This window comes from Bos mutus, chromosome 18, assembly GCF_027580195.1.
Source record: "Bos mutus isolate GX-2022 chromosome 18, NWIPB_WYAK_1.1, whole genome shotgun sequence".
NCBI classification, from domain to species: domain Eukaryota; kingdom Metazoa; phylum Chordata; class Mammalia; order Artiodactyla; family Bovidae; genus Bos; species Bos mutus.
This window is the reverse complement of record NC_091634.1, coordinates 26,123,522-26,147,470: the sequence shown is the minus strand read 5'-3', so window position 1 is coordinate 26,147,470 and position 23,949 is coordinate 26,123,522. Positions and strand designations below refer to the sequence as shown.

The 23,949-nt window shown below is 40.2% G+C and overlaps 2 protein-coding genes across 3 annotated transcripts in view; one reads left to right on the top strand and one right to left on the bottom strand.

The window, feature by feature from the left end:
- NIP7 (nucleolar pre-rRNA processing protein NIP7) overlaps positions 1 to 23,949 on the top strand; it is a 65,553-nt gene that overhangs the window by 10,027 nt on the left and 31,577 nt on the right. The gene's annotated exons all lie outside the window — the stretch shown is intronic.
- On the bottom strand, positions 811 to 22,922 carry TERF2 (telomeric repeat binding factor 2). Of its 2 annotated transcripts, none has more exons than XM_070388087.1 (10): positions 22,534 to 22,922; positions 22,318 to 22,413; positions 21,545 to 21,675; positions 11,962 to 12,048; positions 10,533 to 10,679; positions 9,974 to 10,083; positions 8,341 to 8,733; positions 4,016 to 4,101; positions 2,318 to 2,358; positions 811 to 1,866 (listed from the first exon to the last, which is right to left on the bottom strand). In XM_070388087.1, exons 1-10 carry the CDS (start codon positions 22,901 to 22,903, stop codon positions 1,708 to 1,710), a joined length of 1,620 nt encoding a protein of 539 aa, XP_070244188.1. In that variant the 5' UTR covers positions 22,904 to 22,922; the 3' UTR covers positions 811 to 1,707. The 2 variants fall into 2 exon arrangements, with proteins under 2 accessions (XP_070244188.1, XP_070244187.1); XM_070388086.1 differs by having other exon boundaries at positions 2,318 to 2,361; positions 22,534 to 22,921.

Here is a 23,949-nt window from a genome sequence, read left to right as displayed (position 1 = left end):
CAAAACAGTCATCAGTTCATGGTAAGTTGTCTAGTCCCATAGAAACTATAGGCAGAGGTTTTTCTGTACACATTCTGTAACATTATAGTAAAAAATAACATTGAAGTTATATTAAAAGTGGGGGGGGGAGGGGAGGCTAGTGGATCTATGCATTTCTCAAATTGGAGAAACATTTAATGGAATATTTTGCTTCCTTAAGTATATCCCAGTGTCACACTTTTACTTAGAGTGTGCCATCTAACAATGTGAGAGTTGGAAATAAAGAAGCTACTGGATCTTAAAGCTTGGTTTGGAGGGAGACCACAACTAGCTACCACCAACATCAAGTGGAGACCAAGTTCTCACCTTCTTACTAGTTTAATTTGGGGTTAACTGTTAGAAAAACAGCAGTACCAAACCCCCAAACATGTAGTTAATAGGTATTAAAGCTGTACAAAGTTTCCAAATATTAACTACAAGATGAATTTTAAACTTTAACATTTGTTTTGTCAAAAGAAATGGACAAAAGGGAATTCTTTTGTCCTCAGAGGTATGGTATATGAAGAAATGAGACAGATTAAGAACTTCCACATGTCTGTATGGCACAGCTTCTAAGGATTAGAACATTCAATACAGTTTGACATTAGTTTCTTAACACAAACAGCAGGGTTTACCAAAGCTTGTTCAGCATTTTGCTATCCGTTTTTTCAGCTGCAATTAAACAGCTACTTAAATTTGAGAGAAGCAAGACTTTAATGAAGAATGCTACAAGTTATGGACAATAATTAGTTCTCATTTTAAAAAAAGATTACAGAAAACACTTTACTGAAATTCTTTTTTTGCTAAAAAGACAGTCGTTAAGGATCTGAGAGACAGCAAGCACAACACAGTACAAAAGGAGAAGGGAATGTTGAATTCCAGTGCAAGACACTAACACAGCACAATTAGGGAACCAGGCGGAAGCAACCATTTCACAAAGAATGGAATTAGGCATTTATACTTAATCAGGATTTTTTTAAGCTTTAAAAGTCCAGCATAAAGAAGGGAATTGGGAAGAGTGGATGGGGACAGGGGCTAAGCTTATCTACAATCACCATTTTACCAAAAAACACACTGGTTCAACCACGTGAGAAGTGGAGGTTAAACCTGCCTACAGAGGCCAGCAAATAGAGCAAATGCCAAGGCAGTCACATTTCTAGGTGTCGATGTCACAATTGGCTGAACAATGTTTAAAGGGACTCTGATTCCACCAGGACTGGGCTGTCATCAACCTGGGCTCACGACAGTTGAAGTTCCTTTGCATTTGCATCAGAAGGCCAAAGCTTTACCTGGAAGAAGTTCACTCCAAATAATGCTCATGTTGCTGGTTTTAACAGGTCATGGAGTCAAAAGTGGCTCCTAATAGACTCCACCATTTCCTAGAAGGTTCTACTGATTACCAGGGATTGAAATTCAAGCAAACCACTAAAGAAGGGAAATACTAATGGTATTCTGGCACTGTACAAGCTATGTGCCTGTCATCTCTGCCAAGGACATGGGGTGGACTTGGCTTTGTTTCTCAGCTCCATGATCTCCAACTGTGATGAAGTGGAACTGGGACCTCTCCCACATGAGAGAAGGATGCCCAAAATTCTCATCCCAGCCCAGCTTCTGAAAGAAACAGCAGACTACCAGGGGCTATTATTAGGAACCATGCTCCTGTGAATTCTGTGGAAATGAAAGCCTGTTTCAGTTCATGCCAAGTCTTTTCATGGTCCGCCAGCGATCCTTAATCATCACAGCTGTTCGGTTAACAAATGGGTAGTTTTTAGAAATGGCAGCCCAGTTTCCTTCTCCATACTTCTGCACTCCAGCCTTGACCCACTCGCTTTCCTCTACAGTCCACTTCTGCAAGGGGAAAGAAAAGAGAGAAGCAAAGGATTTATCACCACCTGTTCACTCCACTTACATTTTCATATAGTGAAGAGGTCTAGGAGAATAATCTGAACCCAAAGAAAGGATTTATACTCTTAAAACATGATACAGATTATAAGTTAACACCATGGATTTGAACATTTACTAATTCTCAGTTGTCTTACTGTTGTGTCCTCAACTAATCATTTCTGCATTTAGAACTTTAAACATCTATTGTTTATGGTTGGGAAATTTGTCAGCTTTCTGACCTAGATTTTTCTTCCAGAGAGTAACTACTACTTTAGTTTGGATTATCTGAAAACTACAAATTTTTTTACCAGGTGCATGGGTAGTCTATGCCTGAGAAATGTGGGTACTTATTATTTTACCTCTCTTCTACCGCTACAACCAGAAAAGATTAGAAAAGACAGTTTAAAAAAATTACCTGCTTTTTTGTTGTATTGGTTGCACTCTCTTCATCTGGTGCTGCTGGAAAACATTAGAAGCAGACTCATATCAGAGCTCACCTTTCTCAGCACAACCCACAAGAAAAAGACACACAACATCGCCGAAGGGAAAACTTGATTCAGATTTTACAAACTTTGAGAGAATAAAGGATATCACTAAAGGATAATTTGTCTTTGTCCTTTGCTTGCAAGATACCAATCATTTGAGTCCATGAGAATCTGTACAAAGCAAATACTTCACAAACAGGCATTCAGTAAACGGTCAGGATTTCAGGCTCTTTAGTAAAACCAGTATCATTTTCTAAACTTAACTGAGAACTGTGGTATTTAAAATCCTAATATATATATTAATATATGTATATACTCCTAATATACACATACATATATGTGTGAATATGTAATATATGTATTTGTGTATATACGTACACCTATGAGTGTGTGTGTGTGTGTATAATTTGTTAACTCCTTGTTTACCACTGCTTTGAAATAACCCAGTTTTATTGTTTTTTAATTTCCAAAATATTAGATGTAAGTAAAATTTGGCTCAATTCCTCAAACAAAAAGAATGGGGTAATTATTGCTTCCCACTCCAACAGACCATGTAAGATCTATTCAGATTCTACCTTTTCATCATTATGGCTATAGGTCAGGCTTCATAAAACAAGGACCAAGATAATTTTTTAAAGGACCAGAGGGCTACAGGAGGGTATACCAGACATGCCATCTCAAGCCAACAAGAGCCAGTTAAAAAGCTGTGTAAGGCAAAGTTGCATAAACGTGGAACCTGCTGCAGGGTCTGCCTTAGCAGACATCACTGTCCCAGGTATGCTTCCTAAAGAATGAGGGAGGGTAACGCAGAAGAAGGGGTACTTACAAGAGCAGATTATTTTTAAATTATGAAGTATTTCCTACTATATATAGTAGAAGCAGATTTCTGAAACTGACAAATCTGGACTGCATCAGAAGTAGATGTTTTCTAGAACTTTTATATCCTGTTTTTAAACATATTTAATGCCACTTTTATTAACCGTTATTTCTCCCATCTTCTGTGTAATCTTGATTTTGCCAACTATGTTTTTGCCAACAAAAGGTAATTCTTAAGGACAAAACCTTTGAGACCGGCAAAAGATTACTGGTTGCTGCTGTGTTACAAAAGTCTTCAGCTTTTTTACAGTAAACCTTGTTACAAGACTAAGGTTTAGCATGTAGATATTTTCATTAGAGTGCAAAGTATGTGGGAGGGGGGGGAGGATCCTAATGCAAATGCTATGAAGCTTAGTATTCATTAAGGGAAAGTAACATTTCTCATCTTGGAAAAAAAACATTTACTATACAGAAACTGGTAAGAGACCATTTAGTTAAATAAGAAATGTAGGGAATGACCACTTCTACCTTTTCTAATTAAAATACTTTGGGAAGAATATCAACTACCATTAAATATAGGGTTTATTAAACCAAACCAAGAATTTTCTTTTAACTGTAAAATGTTGCTCTGATAGTCTCCATTCTTTAATAGGAAAAGACAAAACTGATTCCTCATGAATCACTATATGGAACTTTTAAACTTTTTTCTATTTTGGAGACAGGCAGTTTCTGGAACACTGATGTGACAGTAGCATGCATCTGTACTTCAGCAAGTGTCAAGGAGAGAGACCAGTGAGAATCTTCTGGCTTACCCTGAACTTGAAACAGTTCGTCCTCTTCCACCCAAGTCTCTTTTTCTTCAACCCCATTAGAGCTGTTCCACTTGCCTTTAGTTACTCTGAGGTAAAATCAATGAGAGGACAAGGTGTAAAACAAAATCATCCCAAACTCAGCACTGAATACATCACCATCCCCTTTCAACAACCTGTTCATTTTCCTGGGGCTTTCTGTTTGGTTGGTTTGAACTCCTAAAGATTTCAGCGTTATTCTAACCTAGAAGCTGCAAATTCCTTCCCCTCTGTCATAGAGATGCTCTGTTCCTATCTCTGGAGTGTTCTTTTTTTTTTTTTTTTTTGGAGTATTCTCCTTTTCCTCCCCATTCCTCAAGCCCAAGCCCACGGTCCAGTACCTTTCACCAGTATCATACTAGCCTCTTAATTGGAATCTCTCCCCTCCAGCCCCTTCTCCTTCCAAAGCCACCTGAACAGTCATCCTAAACTTACAGATCCCTCCTCTATTCAGTGATGCTTCTCACTGTGTAAACAGTTAAGACTAAATGGCCATATAGGGGAGCCAAGATCATCCAGTCTGGCCCATCAGTTTCTCATCAGTTCCTCCTCTCCCCACCAACATCCCTGCCACACCACCCACACACTCACTCAAACAGGACAGCCTCACCCTCCTCCCTCCTATGAGCTCTACTTTCCTGCCTCTGTTTAGTTCTCTCTGCTTGGGATTCCCTTCCCTGCCAAGTGAAGTCTTTCAAGGCCACCATTCTCAATGAAGACTGCCCGACACATACAAAAATCCCTTGCTCCTCTGCTTCCACTGTACTACACAACCATTTCACGCCATACCTGTAACCATAAGCACCTTGACAGCAGAGACCATTATCCTCATTTGTCTACCCCAAACCCTTGCACCGTAACACATACCCTAACAGAAGCTGGAGAGAGATTAACTAAACTAACAATTGTATTATCAAAGAGCCATAAAGGAATTATACTATCAAAGATTACAGTAGTAAGCAAACAAGAATCCTCCCTGTGAACATGAAATTTTTAGTACCTAGTTGCAACCAAAAACAGTTCCAAAACTAAAAAATAATCCAAAATCCAAGTTGCTAAATAAATGGAATTATATATTGTCTTACCGTACATAGCACAAATCCGACCTCAGAATTATAACATCCTTTACAAAACAAACATGGAAAGTATCTGAACTAAGTTTTGAAGAATTTATAGAGATCAAAATCACCTGAAAAACCTGACAAGCGAGCACAGACAAACTGCTGTCTTCTTCCCCACTATGAAATTTTGTTGCAAAGCCTGTGGGGGTATTTTTCAAATGAGCAATGAAAGCAATTTGCTTAATAAATGCATACACTTGAAAAAAATTTCATAAGTTTTCTATACAGTTACTTAACTGAGACAAATAGTGAACTCTTTTGTTTTTAAATTAGATCATAACCTCCAAAAGGTATTTCTAAGAATAACTGATTTGAGACAGAGTAAAAATTACATGAGGTTTATCCATCTCAGGATGTTAGCTGTGTTAAGTACTGCTCATAAATAAAAGTCAGGATCAGAGTTTAAGTTTTCCATCAATTTATCCAAGTCCTGGGATAAAACTGGTTTTTACCTCTATGTCCATCATTTTCACCTAAGTGGCTGGTCATTCTTCTGTAGACTGTCTTTGCAGATCACTTTGGTAACTTTGTGCGCCTCCTCTGAACTCAGCATTTATTACATGTATAAACGTTTCAGTATTTCCTAACTTCTCATGTTGTAGACGGGGCTCAGACCTGGTTCTCATCTTGACTGCTAGCTGGCTGTGCAGACTCCTGGCTCACTGCGCTCCTAAGTGGTGAAGTTAGAACAGCTTAATGGTCTTAGAGGGGTTGGCAGACTATAGCCTGTGGCTACTGGTTTTTGTAGAGCCCTTGAACTAAGAATGGTTTTTATATTTTTCAAAGGGTGGTAAAAAAAAATAATATGCAACAGAGACACAAATGGCCCACAAAGGCTAAAATGTTTCCTTACCCCTTTTTTTTTTTTTCTTTCTTTCTTACCCTTTTATAGAAGTTTTGCTAGTGGCCCCTTAAATTCCGAGAACCAAGAACTGTTACTTTGTTTGGTTGATAAAATACCTCTTAAGCACTAGTTCTGTGCCAAGTGCCATGAGGGATATGAAAGCCTAATAGTTGTGGCCCCATCAAGGTGACAGACCCTAAGCCTGCCTTCCCTGCCTCCGATTCCACTGGCCCAGCCTCCCCTGAGTCCTGATTGCGCACCAGGCAGCAGGCTCCACCACCCTCCTCTCCTTTCCCTCAGTGTTGGTACAAAAGCTGTCAGTGATGTCTGCTCAGAGGCTTTCAGATTAGGTGTATTAGATTTATTTGGGGCACAGCAAAGCAGATTAGAGAGCACTCCCCATCCCTTCTCACTCAGTAGTCAGGAACCCAACACTGCAGGTTATTGATATGAAGCCCCTCTTAAGAATCTCTGCCTGATAGAACAGAATAGGAGCTAAAATCTGGCCCATCTACCTTCCAGACCTTTCTCCCTTCATCCTCTCTGTGCACTGTATTCTCCTGCCATACAGACTGCATGACAGTTTCTGGAGCATACCAGGCTTTCTTGAGCTGTAAGAGGTTCCCACTGCCCAGAACCCCACAGCTCCCAATATGCTGGATGACTTCCTACTCATTCTCCAAGGCTAGCCCCTCTGCAAGGTTGCCCACCCACAACTCTGCTGCCCAGGTCAGCTCTTCTTCCCTGCAGCTCCCAGGGCACCTCACATAAGCTGCTTCTAGAACCAGAGTCAGGGAATCCCTTTTTTCTATAAAGTGCATATAGTATCTTAAGCTTTGCAGGCCTTACTGTCTTTGTTGCAACTACTCAACTCAAGGTAGCAGCCACAGACAATACATAATTCATAAGTGTGGCTGTTCCAATAACTTTATTTACAAAAACAGGCGACAGGTGGACTTATCCAAGAGGCCATGATTTGCCAACCTCTGCTTTAGAGTACCCATCCTTCCTCATACCCTTGACAGATCCTTCCATTTATAAAGCCACTGTAATCATACTCTTTCCAGTTTCCTCATCTGTTCATGGGAGCAACACCTATACTTCATAGAATTGCTGTGAGAGGCAGAGATCAGGTATCAAATGAGAATAATTGTGTGTTATTCAGCTTGCCCAGCCAATGACTGACTCACTTCTAAATGCAGATAGTGGTATATAGTGCAGAACTGTGCCTGAGTATAAATCACTTATCAGATGCCACAGCCCCACACAGTACCTAGCACAAGCATGCTGGGGCATAGGTCCCCAAACATCTACAACAGAGTGCAGAAGTAGAGATGGCAGTGACCTTAGATCAGTGAGGTGATCACTTACAGCAGGTTGACCAGGGGAAGTTTATGGAGGTGAAGCAGCTTGGTGTACATGGTGTATCAACATGGGTTTTTGTGTCAAGACTAACTAGGATTTAAAAATCCCAAAGCCCAATTTTGCCACTTTTTAGCTGTATGGCTTCCGATAAGTTAGTAACATTTCTGAACCTTCCTCACTGATAAAATGGGGCTAATAAATCACTCAGAGTGAGGAGTGTAGACATTAAGATAATTGAAAGTGCTTGGCCCACAGAAAGTATTTAGTTAACATCGCTTCTCTTCCCTTTGAAAGACAGATGGGGTTCTGACAAGCGATGGAAGAATGATAGTCCAAACTGGGGAATGAGAGGCAGCAAGAAGAGCAGAGTGACAGAAACAGGGTTAAGGGGAGCAAGCAGACCAGTCAGCCTAAAGGAAAGATCCACAAGAGGGCACAAAGGTAGCAAAACTGAAAGCCAGGTTGGGGTCATGAAGTGGAGCGAAATGAAAGCACTCTAACCACTGCCCCACAGAGTCTAGCAGAATGTGAGAGATTAGTATTTACTGAATTTGCCAAGTTCCAAATGTCCATTGAACATGCAAAACTATAAATATTCATAAATCTCTTTTAAGGATCAGAGTATAATGTGGCCCAATTCAAACAAACTTCTTGTAAGAAGACTACTATTTAGTAGTCAAGGCACTCAGCAGTTCACTAAAAATGGAAGCAGTGGTGAGTAGGAGGCTCTGACACCCTTCCACTCCCACCTAGTGCAATGCCTGGAAGCCCAGCACAGGGCTTCAGAACTGGCAGAATGGCTATGATGTCCCTCCCCACCCTGAGTCACACTCTAGCAGTCTGAGCAAGCCTTGGTGGTGAATAACGTAGCTGAAAGTTACTTCATTCATGGAAGCAATACCAGGCCTAACCAGGACCACCAACCAGCCCCCAAACTTCTACAAAGAAGGTCTTCATACTTGGGATTCTTCTCCCCAGGGAGGGGTTGGTTGAGGACAGTGGGCTTGGATGGTGATGCCGGTGTGACCTCCTGGGAAGAGTCGAGGCCTGAGCTCGGCTCAGTACTCTGGCTGTCCTCCTCCAAAACCAGTCTGCTTATTGTCATGCGCTTGGTCTTGGGCTGCAGTTCAGAGCCACCCTCACCCTCAGTGGGGGCAGAACTTTCATTATCATCTTTTCTTGTTCTCTTGTTTTTGAGGGCTGGTGATGGTGGGCACACTTTATTAGGAAAGACCATATCCTTCTGGTCCAGTTTTGAGAAGGCTGCCTCAGAATCTTGTGCACTGGACAGAGTCTTGAAAGCTGCTTTCAGAGTCCTAATCCCAATGGTGGTTGGTGTGCTCTGTAGCTGCCTACAAACAACACAAACACAGAGAAATCAGTTTCATCACTGCTGAGGCCTATCCAAGCAGCTGCAACTTTTTCAAACTGTGAAGCTTCAAATTATAGACTCAAGTTGAGAACTCTTCATTTAAAAGAAAAGTGCGTGATACAGCCTTTATGTATAAGCACTTCCATTTATAAGTGTTAAGCAGAGGTTTTAAATATGATATGTAAATTGAATTATGAAGCTTAAACTTCAAGAGAACCTAAAAGGAACTAGGGCCAAAGATACTCCCTCCAGAGACCTCTTCAGCGGGTGCACTAATCCGTTACTCTGCATGGACTAAAGCAATGCTTTCCGTTAATGCAAGAGCTCTGCAGAATGTCTAACAGCTATAAGTCCATCTGGATGACCAACTGATAATCCAGCAATCTCACCTTCAAGTCTAAACTCTTCTTCCAGCCGTCCCAGTCCAACCCTCATGTGAGACTAGTTAAAGAGTGGTCTCAATTCTTCCCTGTTTCTCCTACAATACACTTATAAATGGGATCTTGAGAATTCTCAGTGAGGGGCATGCCACAGTCTTGGAACAATAAGAAACTGCCTTTTCAAAATAAAGTTCATCGAGCATTTGGAATAACTAGTATGTTTTAAGTAAACACTGTAAGGAGAAGGCAAACTGGCAGCCGGCATGCCAATCCTAGCTGGCAGATGTGTCTTATCTAACCTTTTTTTCTTTCCCCTTAATTAGACTAACTACCAACATTCAAAAATTGGGAAGTCTCAAAAAATATTTTTTGCAACTATCACACAAAGCTGGAAAGCATGCTTTCTCTGGGTCGCAGTCCCATGCCCTCAACTGTATTGTCCTGGACCCACTTTGCTCCTTTACATCTCCTACAGGGCCCTCAAAGAGATCTCTGCTTTGTTAACTGGTCTCAGGAATTTGATTCACAAGTCTAAACGCTGTATTGAGATAACATATCAACAGGGAAGTACTGAGGCAAAGACAGAGAAACAGAAGGAAAGAGCCTTTGAAGAATAAATAGCCAGTCGGGAACTTCTGCCTAAGACCTAACCTCCTGTTTTCAATATTCCCATTTTCCCAGGGTGTGCTCTGTGAAACCCACCGTGCCTTCCTTGAGTAGCTCAGTAACATGTTAGGAGGTCAAATCACCAGGAAGAACTGACTCTGCTCTAAGATGACGACTATGCTTCCAACTACCTCTGTTTTTCATCCCAACATCACAAAAGTGCATCCCTCTTACCTGGCAGGTTCTCTGAGTGGCTTTTCCACAGGCTCTGGTGCTGGCTGAGGTTGTGGTTCTTTCACTGTGGCTGAGGCGGAGGACTCAGATTTCAAAGCCTTTCTGGCCATCTGAGAAAGGAAAAATATCGTCAAGAAGAGGAAGTCACAGAATTTCATTAACTCTCTGCTTTTACCATGAACATATTCAATATGCAAGCATGTTTCATTTACAAACCCAATTTAGGCAAAGACTACAGGAGGACATAAAAAGGGAGAAAACTTAAAGAACTGTCTTAAATTTCTTTCTTCTTTCCTTCCCCACACAATGGCTCATAGTTTTCTATACTAAAGGAGAACTCAATCTGAGTAGTACTAAAAGGATTTTGATGTTGCAAGAATTCCAAACAGTTATTTTGGACAACAAACTAAGTGATTTTACTTTATGTCTCCTCTTCTGTCCTTTTACTCTCACCCCTAATCTAGTTTCTGAATCCTACATAGACCTTTGGGGTCACATGCAAAAGCCAGACTTTTGGTTTTCTTTGAAACTTAGAATGACCAATGTTTCCAAGCCCCACCGTGAGGAGGTAGGGCTCTGCGTCATCCAGGTGACTCTCCAGGAAGCGCAGCATCTTCTGCTGGAAGGTCTCATAGGAGAAGTTCTGGATCACAGGGTGGGCCAGGTTCTTTTCACGGATAATGTTTAGGAGGTCATTTCTCAGCTTCTACACAAAGGACCAATAGTAGAAACATGAGAAAGAAAAACTCCAGTAAAGATTCAGTGATGAGTTAAGACAACACTATCAGAACTTTCTCAGTGCTGTCAATGAATAGCACTGGGAGAAAAGGAAGCCTACCACAGTGTGTAACTGTTGCTGCTGCTAAGTCGCTTCAGTCGTGTCTGACTCTGTGCGACCCCATAGACGGCAGCCCACCAGGCTCCCCCATCCCTGGGATTCTCCAGGCAAGAACACTGGAGTGAGTTGCCATCTCCTTCTCCAATGCATGAAAGTGAAAAGTCAAAGTGAAGTCGCTCAGTCGTGTCCCACTCTTAGCGACCCCATGGACTGCAGCCTAACAGGCTCCTCTATCCATGGGATTTTCCAGGCAAGAGTGCTGGAGTGGGGTGCCATTGCCTTCTCCACCACAGTGTAGAACAGGTCAAAAATTACTGACCAGTCACGGTTGGTTACTCTGTAGCTATACAAAAGGAAAAAAAAAAGATGAAGAACTTAGGATCTAAAGTACCTTTCTACTTTTACATATAAAGACTTTTAAACTTTCAAAAAAGATAACCGAAACAGATGAAAAGCTCCGTATGTACTAGTATAAAAAGATCTCCAAGATACATTAAGTGAAAATAGCAATTTAATGGTCAAGTTTGTGTGTAGAATACACTCACATATGTATGTGGGAAGAACAGGAAGACTGGATATATGTGTCTGTCTGTACATACACACATGCACACTTATTTGCCTACATATGCACAGAATCTCTTAAGGAGAAAAAAGCATTGGTTCCCTCTAAGGAGAGGAATGAGATAGCCAAGTCAGAGATGAGAGAATTTTCACTAAGCTATTTTGTTGTATTTATGAATGTTGTATTATATACATGTGTTAACTTTTCAAAAATAAAATTTATATTTATATATTAAAAAAAGAGCGGGGTACCAGCAGAGTTTTTGACACCAGAAAACAGGCGTTGAGTCCTCAGTAAGGCAGATTCTCAAGTCTGCAGGATCAGCATTTATGTAAATAAAGTCAGATGTGTTAGTACCGGTGCTGATCACTAGTTTTGTCACACACCTGGCAGAAATGGTCAAGTAAATGATTTCTGTAAATTCTTCAAATTTTTGAAAAGCCATTCTAACAGTAAATTATCTTAGATATAAAAGACATGTTCAAGATACTGAATATTAACATTCCTGACAGAGAACCCTTTCCCTGTTTCCCCATAAAAAGCAATGAGCTGGATATAGGTAATGGAAGCAAAGTATATCAAATTTACCTGAGTTGTAGGGTCCTTGGACATATGTTTTTTCAAAATTTTTGAAGCCTTTTCAAATTCTTTGTTTTTGATACAAATAATGACTGCCTAAAAAAGGAGGAAAAAATTTTTAACTGTTGTAATAATGAAAGATATAATCAGAATATCAAATATCAAAATAAGCTCTACTGAAAAGTAAAACTGAGTCTTATATATCCAAGAACTTTTCACATTCTATCAAATTCCTGTATAAAAAACTAACAATTATTTTTCAACCATATGAACAACTGTGTAAGGTACTACAGTGTGTAATGTACTAGATTTTCAGTATTCAGTTCAGTTCAGTCACTCAGTCATGTCCAACTCTTTGTGATCCCATGGACCACAGCACACCAGGACTCCCTGGCCATCAGACTCCCAGACTTTACCCAAATTCATGTCCATTGAGTTGGTGATGCCATCCAACCATCTCATCCTCTGTTGTCCCCTTCTCCTCCTGCCCTCAATCCTTCCCAGCATCAGGGTCTTTTCAAATTAGTCAGCTCTTCACATCAGGTGGCCAAAGTATTGGAGTTTCAGCTTCAACATCTGTCCTTCCAATGAACACTCGGGACTGATCTCCTTTAGGCTAGACTGGTTGGACCTCCTTGCCGTCCAAGGGACTCTCAAGAGTCTTGTCCAACACCACAGTTCAAAAGCATCAATTCTTCGGCGCTCAGCTTTCTTTATAGTCCAACTCTCACATCTGTACATGACTACTGGAAAAACCATAGCCTTGACTAGATGGACCTTTATTGGCAAAGTAATGTCTCTGCTTTTGAATATGATATCTAGGTTGGTCATAACTTTTCTTCCAAGGAGCAAGTATCTTTTAATTTCATGGCTGCAGTCACCATCTGCAGTGATTTTGGAGCCCCAAAATATAAAGTCTGACACTGTTTCCACTGTTTCCCCATCTATTGCCATAAACTGATGGGACTGGATGCCATGATCTTAGTTTTCTGAATGTTGAGCTTTAAGGCAACTTTTTCACTCTCCTTTTTTCACTTTCATCAAGAGGCTCTTTAGTTCTCATCTGCATATCTGAGGTTATTGATATTTCTCCCAGCAATCTTGATTCCAGCTTGTGCTTCCTCCAGCCCAGCGTTTCTCATGATGTACTCTGCACAGAAGTTAAATAAGCAGGGTGACAATATACAGCCTTGACGTACTCCTTTTCCTATTTGGAACCAGTCTGTTGTTCCATGTCCAGTTCTAACTGTTGCTTCCTGACCTGCATACAGGTTTCTCAAGAGGCAGGTCAGGTGGTCTGGTATTCCCATCTCTTTCAGAATTTTCCACAGTTTATTGTGATCCACACACTCAAAGGCTTTGGCATAGTCAATAAAGCAGAAATAGATGTTTTTCTGGAACTCTCTTGCTTTTTCCATGATCCAGCAGATGCTGGCAATTTGATCTCTGGTTCCTCTGCCTTTTCTAAAACCAGCTGGAACATCTGGAAGTTCAGGTTCACATATTGCTGAAACCTGGCTTGGAGAATTTTGAGCATTACTAGAGTGTGAGATGAGTGCAATTATGCAATAGTTTGAGCATTCTTTGGTATTGCCTTTGGGATTGGAATGAAAACTGACCTTTTCCAGTCCTGTGGCCACTGCTGAGTTTTCCAAATTTGCTGGCATATTGAGGGCAGCACTTTCACAACATCATCTTTTAGGATTTGAACTAGCTCAACTGGAATTTCATCACCTCCACTAATTCAATATTACATTGGAATTAAAAAAAAAAGACAGCTGATAACAGCAGAATCTGATCTACTGGATTACAGACCATTTACTCAATCTGAATAGGGCCTCCTATGGAAAGGCAAAATGGACAGAAGACCCCTGGAACAGGTGGTTTTGTTCTTTTGGGATGCACAAGCTTTGATGTAACGGGGGAACGAGAGGAGGATATACTGCGGGGTGGACGGGGAGGGACTTGCTGACCAGAGGTCCACTAGTGGAACTCAGGCCAGTTCAGTAAGAGAACCAGCACAGCCTCTCATACTATAAACCCCAGGGGGCTAACTCCACAAGCAGCACAGAAAACAGCACAAAGTTCCAATAGGATGAGAAGGTCTCCTCAGTCACAGAGAAAAAGGAGAGTCAGTCAAGAAACCTATGTTCTATGTTCCAAGAGCACACACACAGTGGGCAAATAACAGTGATTGAAAATTAAAAAGGATATTTAAAAACATGTGCACATTTTTTTAAAAATGAGGAAAGCCAGGAAAAAATTGGTACCACCTGGAGTTATCTAATAGGATAAAGTAGCTAATTTAAATACAGTGTCAAAGAAACATACCTCACACACACAAAAAAAGGAAGGAAAACTGTTCCACAGATATTTTCAGTTCTTCACAGGGAAGAGTTTAAGGAGATACATACAGATCAAAGGAAGGAGGACTAGCAAGGGAATTCAGAAAATACAAATTTCTGGTGCTTCTGTCCTCAACAGGCTGAGCACAACCATATAGGGCAAAGGAAACTGGCATCACATGCTTCTGAATAGCAGTTACAACACTAAGTTCCTGCTGCCAGGGAGGGGACGAAGTAAGTCTTTTCATTTTAATCAGATCATCATATTCACTTTTACATCATTATCAGCAGAAAAACTATACTAAGACTATACTTACTTTCTTGAAGAATACAAAGGTTTTACCTTTTATAAATCATTTAGGTCCTATTATGTTTTAGCTCTTTTTAGGTGTACTGTTCTAACACGTGTCAACTCCTGCGGCCACCACAATGATGCCAGAGCCACGGATCCAATAAACCTCCCTTATGCTGCACTCTATAGTTACCTCTTCTCCACCCCTAACCCCTCATCTTTTCACCATTTCATCTCTTCAGAATGTCATGTACATGGTATCATATAAATGGAGTCACTCAGCTTAGTTTTTAAAGGATATAGCCTTGAGTCTGGCTTCTTCCCCTTAGTGTAATGCCCTTGAGACCTGTGTCTTTCCCTTAGTACAATAATGCCCTTGAGATACCTTTCTGCATCCCCATCAGCAATGTATGAAGATTCCAGTTGCTCCATATTCACACTCACACTTATTAGTGTTAGAGGAGTTTTAAAGTTTAGCCATTCTAATAGGTATGTGCCAGAATTTCCCCACTGTCTAAATGGTGAGCCTCTTTTAATGTTATTTGCCAACAGTATATTCTCTAGTTGTTTTCTTTGGGGTGTTTGTTTTCTTGTTCATTTTGAAAGGTCTTTAGATATCTTGGATATAAATTCTTTGTCAGATATGTGATTTGCAAATATTTTCTCCCACTCTATAGCTTGTCTTTTCATTCTCTGAACAGTGTTTTTCTCAAGTTTTAATTTTGATGAAGTCTATTTCATGCTCTTGTGGAGCATGCTTTTAGTATCATATCTAGAAGCTTTTTACCTTAAGTCTAGGACATAGTTTTGTTTTTTTTTTTTTTACTGTTTTCTTCTAAAAGTTTTATTGCTTAACATTTAGATTACGATCCACTTTGAATCAAGTTTTTGTAGGAGCTTTAGGTCAAGGTTCCTTTATTTTTGCATATGGACATCCAGTTGTTTTAATTCCATTTATGGAAGACTATCCTTTTTCCACTAAAATTCCTTCACATTAAAAATATATATATTTATTTGGCTGCATCAGGTCTTAGCTGTGGCATGCAGGATCTTTCAGTTGCAGAATGTGGGATCCACTTCCCTGACCAGGGATCGAACCCAGGCCCCCTGCATCGGGAGCGCAGAGTCCCAGCCACTGGACCACCAGGGAAGTTCACCTTCACATTTTTTTGTTAAAAATTGATCAGTCATGTTTGTATGGGTCTATTTCTGGACTCTGTCTTCTGTTCCACTCATCTGTCTACAGTCATGAATACTGTAGCTTTATAGTAATTCTTAAAATTGGGTGTGAGTCCTCTAGCTTTGTTCTTCTTTTACAGAACTGTCGTGATTTTAGTGTTTTTTTTTTTTACCTTACCATATGTCATCTAGAATCAGTCTAACAGAAAATCCTGCAGAGGCTGTGATTAGAATTATAGTAAATCCATAGATCTGTTGGAGAGAATTGACATCTTAACTATATTAGGTCTTCTAATCCATAGACAGGGTATTTCTTTCCATTTACTAGGTTGTGATTTCGTTAGCATCTTGTAATTTTTCCACATACAGATCCTACATTTTTTGTTTGTTTGTTTTTGGCTGGCTGGGTCTTCGTTGCTGTGCATGGCTTTCTTTGGCTGTAGTGAGCGGGACTACCGTCTGGTTGCAGTGTCAGGCTTCTCCTTGTGGCGGCTTCTCCGGTTGCAGAGCATGGGCTCTAGGACGCGCAGGCGTCAGCAGTTGTGGCACGTGGGTTTAGTTGGCATGCAGCATGTGGGATCTTCCTGGACCCAGATCAAACCATGTCCCCTGCATTGGCAGGCAGATTCTTAACCAATGAACACAAGGGAAGTCCCACCTGCATGTTTTATTATTAGATTTATACCTAAGTATTTTTTCTTTTCTTCTTTGGAACTATTATAAATGATACTGTTTTGATAATTTCATTTCAGTGCTAGCATATCACTGATTTTGTGTGTTGATCTTATATCCTGCAGTCTGGCTAAACTATTTATTATATAGCTTTTTGATATATTCCATGGAATTTTCTATATGGATAGCCATGTGATCTGAAAAAAGGGACAGTTTTATTCCTTCTTTTCCAATCTGTTATTTTTCTTGACTTCACTGTACTGGCTAGGTCTTCTAGTATGATGTAGAATGGAAGTGAGAACAGACAGCTTTCCCTCATTTTGGATCTTAGGGTCAAAGCATTCTGTTCTTCGCCATTAACTATGATGTTCCCTGTAGGTTTTTTGTAGATGCCTTTTGTCAGGTTGAGTAAGTTTCCTTCCGTTCCTAGTTTGGTCTGTGTTTTTACCATGAACTGATGTTCAATCTTGTCAAACGCTTTTTCTGCTTCAATTGATATAATCATATGATTCTTTCTTTGGACCAGCAGGGTAAAGTACATTCATTGATTTTCAAATATTGAACCAGCCTTGCATTCCTGGGCTTTAGTTTCCCCATTCTGCCACATACTAACTGTATCTGCATCCAGGACTAAGCATCAGAATAGACAAAAAAAAAGTGGAATCCATTTCAAGTTCTGGGAATTACAGCTCCACTGCTAAAGAAAAAAGGTTCTCTTCCTTTGGTTTTAGGTGCCTGCCCCCCTGCCACTGTAATCATTACTATGTCACTGCTGCCACCAGTGTGATACTGCCTGGGTGCTAGGATAGAGAAGGGGGGAAAAGGAAGGAAAAAACCCCCTGAGATTTCTTCCACCCTCTCTGACCCTTAGCTGATTCCCTTTCCTACTCTTCAGACCAGAGAGAGAGCTTCTCTTGGAGTTATTTCTGTCGACACCTGGAGTGTACTTCCAGGTTCAGAATCCTTCAAGTCCAGGCCTGGTGATACTAGAAAGGGGAAAAATGGTCATCTACCCATCAGCAGTTTGGTAGACTTTCATACTCTGGTCTTCTCCATTTGCTTACTGCCCTTTACATTTCTGTGTTCTCAGATAGCTGCTCCATTCATTCTGTCCAAGATTTATACTTGCATTAAGAAAGACAGAAGAGTATGCTTATCTATCTTCCCTAGAACTGGAATACAGGCCCGACTGTGTTTAATTTGTGAAACAGGAAATGTGAATGCTTTCAAAATCTAAATTGAAAGCCTACCTCCAAAGTTTGTACTATGAGCTTTTAAAAACTATGCATTAATTTGATTCCCAGGAAGTTTTTGTTTGCTGCTGTTGTTTTTTTATGAGATGAAACTTTGCTTTTTGAAAACTTGGAAGTTTTGAGAGATAAGGATAATTTCTTCTCATGTATCTGTTAAGGTTCTTATCATGTAAGCAACAGCAATGGTCTCTGGATAACTTAAATAAAAGCAAAATTCCAAGCACATATTTTCAAAATAGCTGAGATAGGTTTATGTTGGAGGAAATGCCAGAAAGGACCTGAGAAGAGAAAGCCAAACTCACAGAAGTGAAGAAAGGCTAAAGAAGCAAACTCAGAAAGAAACCTGGATGTTAAGGAACCACAAATGCTCAAAAAGCCTTGACAAAGCTTTCTGTTTCAAGAAATTAAAATTTTAAGACAGTGTGAGATGCACCAGTCCCTCAAATGGGGTAAGTTCCCCCCCAAAGAAAATCAAGGTAGTATCACCAAAGGTGCACAGCAAAAGCAACACATAAATGTTTCCCCAAGGACATGCCATATATGTTATTCTCCTGTGTTCACAAAAACCTGGGGCCTCTTTTAGTTATAAAAAGAAAACCAACATAGTGTCAATATCATTAACAGCTTACAGAAGCAGTTCTCAAACTTTTGGTCTCAGGATTCTTTATACTGTTAAATGTTAATGAGGACCCCCAAAGAACTTTTGTTTACATGGGTTATATCCATTGATATTTACTGTTATTAGAAATATAAAACATAAAAATTCAAGATATTTATTCATTGAAAAATAACAATAAACCTATTACAGGTTAATATAAATAACATATCTTCATGAAAACTACTTATTTTCTAAGACAAAAGTTTAATGAGAAGGGTGGCATTGTTTTACATTTTTGCAAATCTGGCTTAATAGAAGAAAGATGGTATTCTGCTTCTGTATTCATTCTGTTGTGATATGTTGTTTTGGTTGAAGGATATTAAAAAATTACAGCCTCACACAAAGTTGAAAAAGGGAGGATTATTTTAAGAGCTCTTTTAGAAAATGTGGATATTCTTCTTTGACTCTGCACCAAACTTTGGCAAGTGAACTTTTCATCATTATTATATTAAAATGTGATAGCCTAGCTTGCACTTTTAATGGATCTATTACCCTTGAATGGTTTTGCAATACAATTCATTGGTCATTTGGAAAATATTGGTTTACTGAGCTATGATCTTCCATGTGTTTGATACATTCATTAAAAATATTTTCAAAATCACAGTTATTAATATTATTATCAATCATATCAGAATTAAGTATTGGAAAGATACCCAGCATATGAATGTAGGTTTTCCAAAATTCTAATTTTCACCTGAAAAGCTTAAATTTTATCTCTGGCAACACATGCTCCCAATTGTTTCCATTGACATGACAAGTTCACTCTGCTCTCTCAAGAAAATGACTACCAGATTTACCACATCCAAAAAACCAAACTTTGTCAATTTCAAAAATGGTGTTCCATTACAAAAGCAGCTAGGTCAGCATGCAGCCCAATCACACAAGTACTTTTCCTGAAGAAAACCATCATGTTTTGGTATGCAATAGAAATACTACAGGAAAATTTCCTATTTTGTCAGATGAAATATTGAAAAAACATTTTGTTCAAGGCTTAATAAAATTATAATTTTTACTGCTTCATCAGACATTCTTAGGTGTATTAATAAAATTAATTAGGCTTAATAAAATTAATTTCTACTGCTTCATCAAAGACATTAACTGAAACTGGCTTTTTTTTAAACTGTAAGCATGTGCCAATGAAGAAGACAATGACTACTAATACATTTTATTATTGCTTTGGTCATGCTATGACACCAGAAATTTTACCCATCACTGCTTTTGCATCATCAGTGTAAATGTCAGTGCACTGAAAACCTCAATTAACATTTTGGCATTATTATGAAAATAGTTTTGAACCCTTTCAGGGTCCCAAAGACCTGCAAAGATCCCTGGACCATGCATGGAGAAGTTCATACTTAACAAATAACTTATTTGATAAACTTTAAAAAACAAATTTAATAAACTTTACAAAGCTTAAAAATACAACAAAAAGCCTCAGTGAGCCTAGGCATTCCAAGATATTTTCCTAAAGATGACCACTAACAGATTCTATGACTAAATAAGAAATTTTTTAAATAAATAAACTGGAGAGACAAGTGATACAACATCATTTAATAACTTGGATATTACTATGGTAGCCAGCCTCTAAGATGGCTCCCAGTGATCCCCACCTCCTGCATAGTCCCATTCCATACACTAATCCAGCTGGTCAGGTCTACGTGAACAAGAGCATATGGCAGAAGTGGTAAGTCACTTCTGAGATTAGTTTATAAAAGACTACAGCTTTCTCTTCTCTTCGATCACTACTGCTCTAGGGGAAGCAAGCTACTATGCTCTAAGTAGCCCAAAGGAGAGACAAGAACCTGAAGTCTTCAAGCCAACAGCTAGCAAGAAAGTGAGTCCTGCTAACAACCAATGGAGTGAGCACAGAAGTGGACTCATCAGCCCCGGATGAGTCAAAACTCAGATAACTACAACCGTAGCAGGCAGCTTCACTATAATCTCATCAGAGACTTCCAGACAGAAACACAGCTAAATCACTACCAGATTCCTACCCTGAACTAGCACCATTTCTTCCCATTCAAAAGATTCTTAAGCTATTTTCCAAGTAGGCATGGATTTCTCCTTTGCTAATGTCTTTTCTGGCATTTTATCTCTGACACAAACCTGACTCACCGATACTAAAAATCTATTCTTGTAATCATTCCTCCTTGGAATGGGAATTTTCTCAGCATTCTTTGCAATACCAAAAGTAGATCCTGCCCCAAGGTCCTTAACTGAATAAATAAAGTATCGGCATCCCACACAGTTTTTTAACTTTTTTTTTAAACAGGGTGTCTGAGTACCCAGCACACAGCATAAGGGTCCGAAAGTCTTTGCTAAGCAAGGTTTTATCTCCTACCTCTCTGCTCTTGAGATCTCATCCTTTTAGGAGGTGCTCTTTTCTTACCAATTTCCTTACTTTCACCACCAAGACAATGCTGAGCTATTGTTGTTCAGTCCCCATCTCTGCATCTGCTTCCATACCCCCAGCCTTAGTTATTGGAGAAGAAAAAGCTTTTTCTGACTGGTTTCCATGGCCACTTCAGTGTTTTAAATATAAATAAGTTCCACTACTTAAAGCTAACTGAACCATAACATAGTTCCAGTCCCAAGTTTCTAGACACTCTACAAGCTTTTTTCTTGTCAAGAACGCTGCCTGCACCAACCTCCTACCATTACTGTTTTTCTAACTTGCTGATTATCTCAGCATCTCTGATTTTGTCTGCTCAAAGGGAATGTTTCTTAAGCCTCTCAGTAATTGCATGAAAGAGCGCAATGCAGTCCCACATTTTCCAAGGCACCAGCTCTTCTCCTTAGTCTATAATAAACAAGGGTGACCATATCCTAGGCCAGTTACTTTTAGCACTTTCAACATGCTGCTCTGAATGGTACAACCTCCAAAATGTCATTCTTCAAGGCCAACTCACTTCCTGTGTACTGTGGCCCCTCCTGTCATGGCCACAAGGAAGACCATCAAAAATCACAAAAGCTGAGCACGTGCCTCAACAGTCCTTTCCAAGACTGGGCTAGGAAGAAGGGTCACCTGATGAAGTAACACCTGTGTGTGTGAGTTAATGTGTTTTGAGTGTGCTTACTTGCTCTCTCTCCATCCCTGTCTGTCCTCCACCCCACACAGGAAAGATAAGCACTGATTCCTCAAAGAACTCTTATCTTTGTTAAAAGAAAAAAGAAATTAAAAATAGAGCCTTACAGCCTCCTTGACCAGTTTTCTACTGGATTCGATCACAGCCTCTGTCAGTGTAAATTCTGTTTTAATCATCTCCAGCACATTGATAGCTGATTCCAGTGGTGTGAGCTCAGCTTCCATATCAAAGGAACAGTCTAGGACAAAAAGCACAGTTTTCACTTTAACTGTTTTCTAAAGAGCAGAAGAATTATGTCTATATATATATATATATAAAACATGCAAATATAGTTAAGACTTGCATTTAATTTGTTGATATCCTGGCTACAGGCTTACAAACATGTTAAGGGTCCAAATTCAAATCCCTGAATTTCAAGTGACCTTCAGTAATTTTCAGGACAGGTAAAAAATTGGTTTTTTTTTTTTTTTAACACATGCATATGCATCTTAAATATCAGAATCAGATACAAACAGAAACTATAGATCATTTTGCTAAACAGCTGTCAAGATCAATTTAGGAAAAGAAAAAAAAAAGGTGCTCATACTTTAAAAACCCTCTACTATGGAGGAAAAATGTCCATCTTCACATAATTCAATTTAGATAGCAACAAAGTTGGGGCGAGCAAGAAACAGGTGGGAGGAAATAAACACAAAAAAGCAGCCAAGAGAATACTAAGTGGAGAAAAGTAGAGCCAGATAATAAACTCGTCCTAGAAGGAAAAAGACCACTGTGACTGAAACATAAGAGCCCACCTTAACCCCGAATCCTTCAGGATGTAAGTTTGAAAACAATGTAACCCTAAATAAGCTAAGAGAAGAACATAAAAAAATAGCCATACCTAAATTTTCCCCTTCTTCAATGCGCGACAGACACTGCATAACCCGCAGCAGCCGAGACACGGTATGCTCCTTCCCCAAGGGCCTGACAAGCAAAGCTGGGAAAGAAGACATCGTTGACTCGGCGACCCCCAGCCGCGACACGTGGGGGCGCGGGGAGTGTGCACAGATCCCCTTCCCAGGAGCCCCCAGCCTCCTTCCCCAGGGCCGGCCCTCACCCTGCATGATGTCCCGGATCTGCCTGAAGTCCCCGTACCGGCTACCCCGAAAGGCCCGCAGCGCCTCGTGGAAGTAGAACTTGAGCACCCAGCGGTTGACCGCCTCCTCCAGCCGCACCTCCCCCGCGCCGCGCTCCGCGGCTCCCCCAAGCCCCGGCGCGTGGCGCCCCCGCCGAGCCCGCCCGCCGCTACGGGACGCCCGCCTGCCTGCCGCCCTCCCGCTGCTGTCGCTGCTCCCGCCTCCTCCCGCCATCGCGTCTGATCGCCGCGCGCCCTCCCTGCCGGGACGCTTCCTCGACTGTGACGCCGCTGGGTCACGCACGACGCCCGGGCCGGAAGCAGAGCCCGCCGTCCCGGCTCCCGCGGCCATGATACGGACGGCGTTCCGAGCCGCCCGCGGGCTTCTGGGAGGGAAAGAACCGGAGGCTTCCAGCCTCCCTCTCGGACCCCGTAGATCCCAGTGTGCTGGCCGCAATGCCTGCTGGGAGTTGAAGTCTATGTTGCCAAGACGGATACACTAACCACGGTTTGCGGTTGCCAACTCCGAAATTACGGAACGTTAGAGACACGGGGCTATGTGTAAACTATTGAAAAATGCGTGCATCTTATTAAGCATTTTTAAAATCGTGAAATGTAATATGCAGGGAGGAAACTTTATTCTAAAGTTTACGTTTTACGTTTTAGTAAGTAAAGCAAAAGGCCAGTGTTAACCCATCAGGGGTCAAGAAATAGAATATGGTCGGCACCCCAGAAATCTCTAAACATGTGAGACATATAATCTTTAAAAATTTTTTATTTTCTTTTATAAATTTTCTTTTTAATTTTTTTGTTTTTTTTAATTTTTTTTCTAAGACATAATTTTTTAAAATCACAGAAGTAGCACATATAGAACAATTAGAAAAAATAAAAAGTATAAGTTTAAATCAGCTATTAATATTAACATTATCCCACATGAAAAGAAAGGTTGAAATTTAGGTTTATAGCTTTCCAATATCTTGTATACCTATTTCGCTGTGTGTGTGTATGTATGTGTGTGTATATATACAAAATTGAGATTATACTATGTATATTTATATAAACTTCAGTTTGCATCCAATATGTAATGAACATCTTTGCACGTCATTGCTTTTTTTTTTCCTATGGTGTCTTTAGCAGCTACATAACATGGTTCCAAATAGGAAAAGGAGTACGTCAAGGCTGTATATTGTCACCCTGCTTATTTAACTTATATGCAGAGTACATCATGAGAAACGCTGGACTGGAAGAAACACAAGCTGGAATCAAGATTGCTGGGAGAAATATCAATAACCTCAGACATGCAGATGACACCACCCTTATGGCAGAAAGTGAAGAGGAACTCAAAAGCCTCTTGATGAAAGTGAAAGAGGAGAGTGAAAAAGTTGGCTTAAAGCTCAA

Bases quoted from the DNA above. Each gene is read 5' to 3' on its own strand.
- TERF2 (XM_070388086.1), bottom strand. From the start codon at position 22,903: ATGGCCGCGGGAGCCGGGACGGCGGGCTCTGCTTCCGGCCCGGGCGTC. The intron at 8,734-9,973 runs GTAAGAGGGATG...TGTTGTTTGTAG, and splicing joins CCACTCAGAGAACCTGCCAG to GCAGCTACAGAGCACACCAA. The intron at 1,867-2,317 runs GTAATTTTTTTA...TTCCCCTTGCAG, and splicing joins CCAATACAACAAAAAAGCAG to AAGTGGACTGTAGAGGAAAG.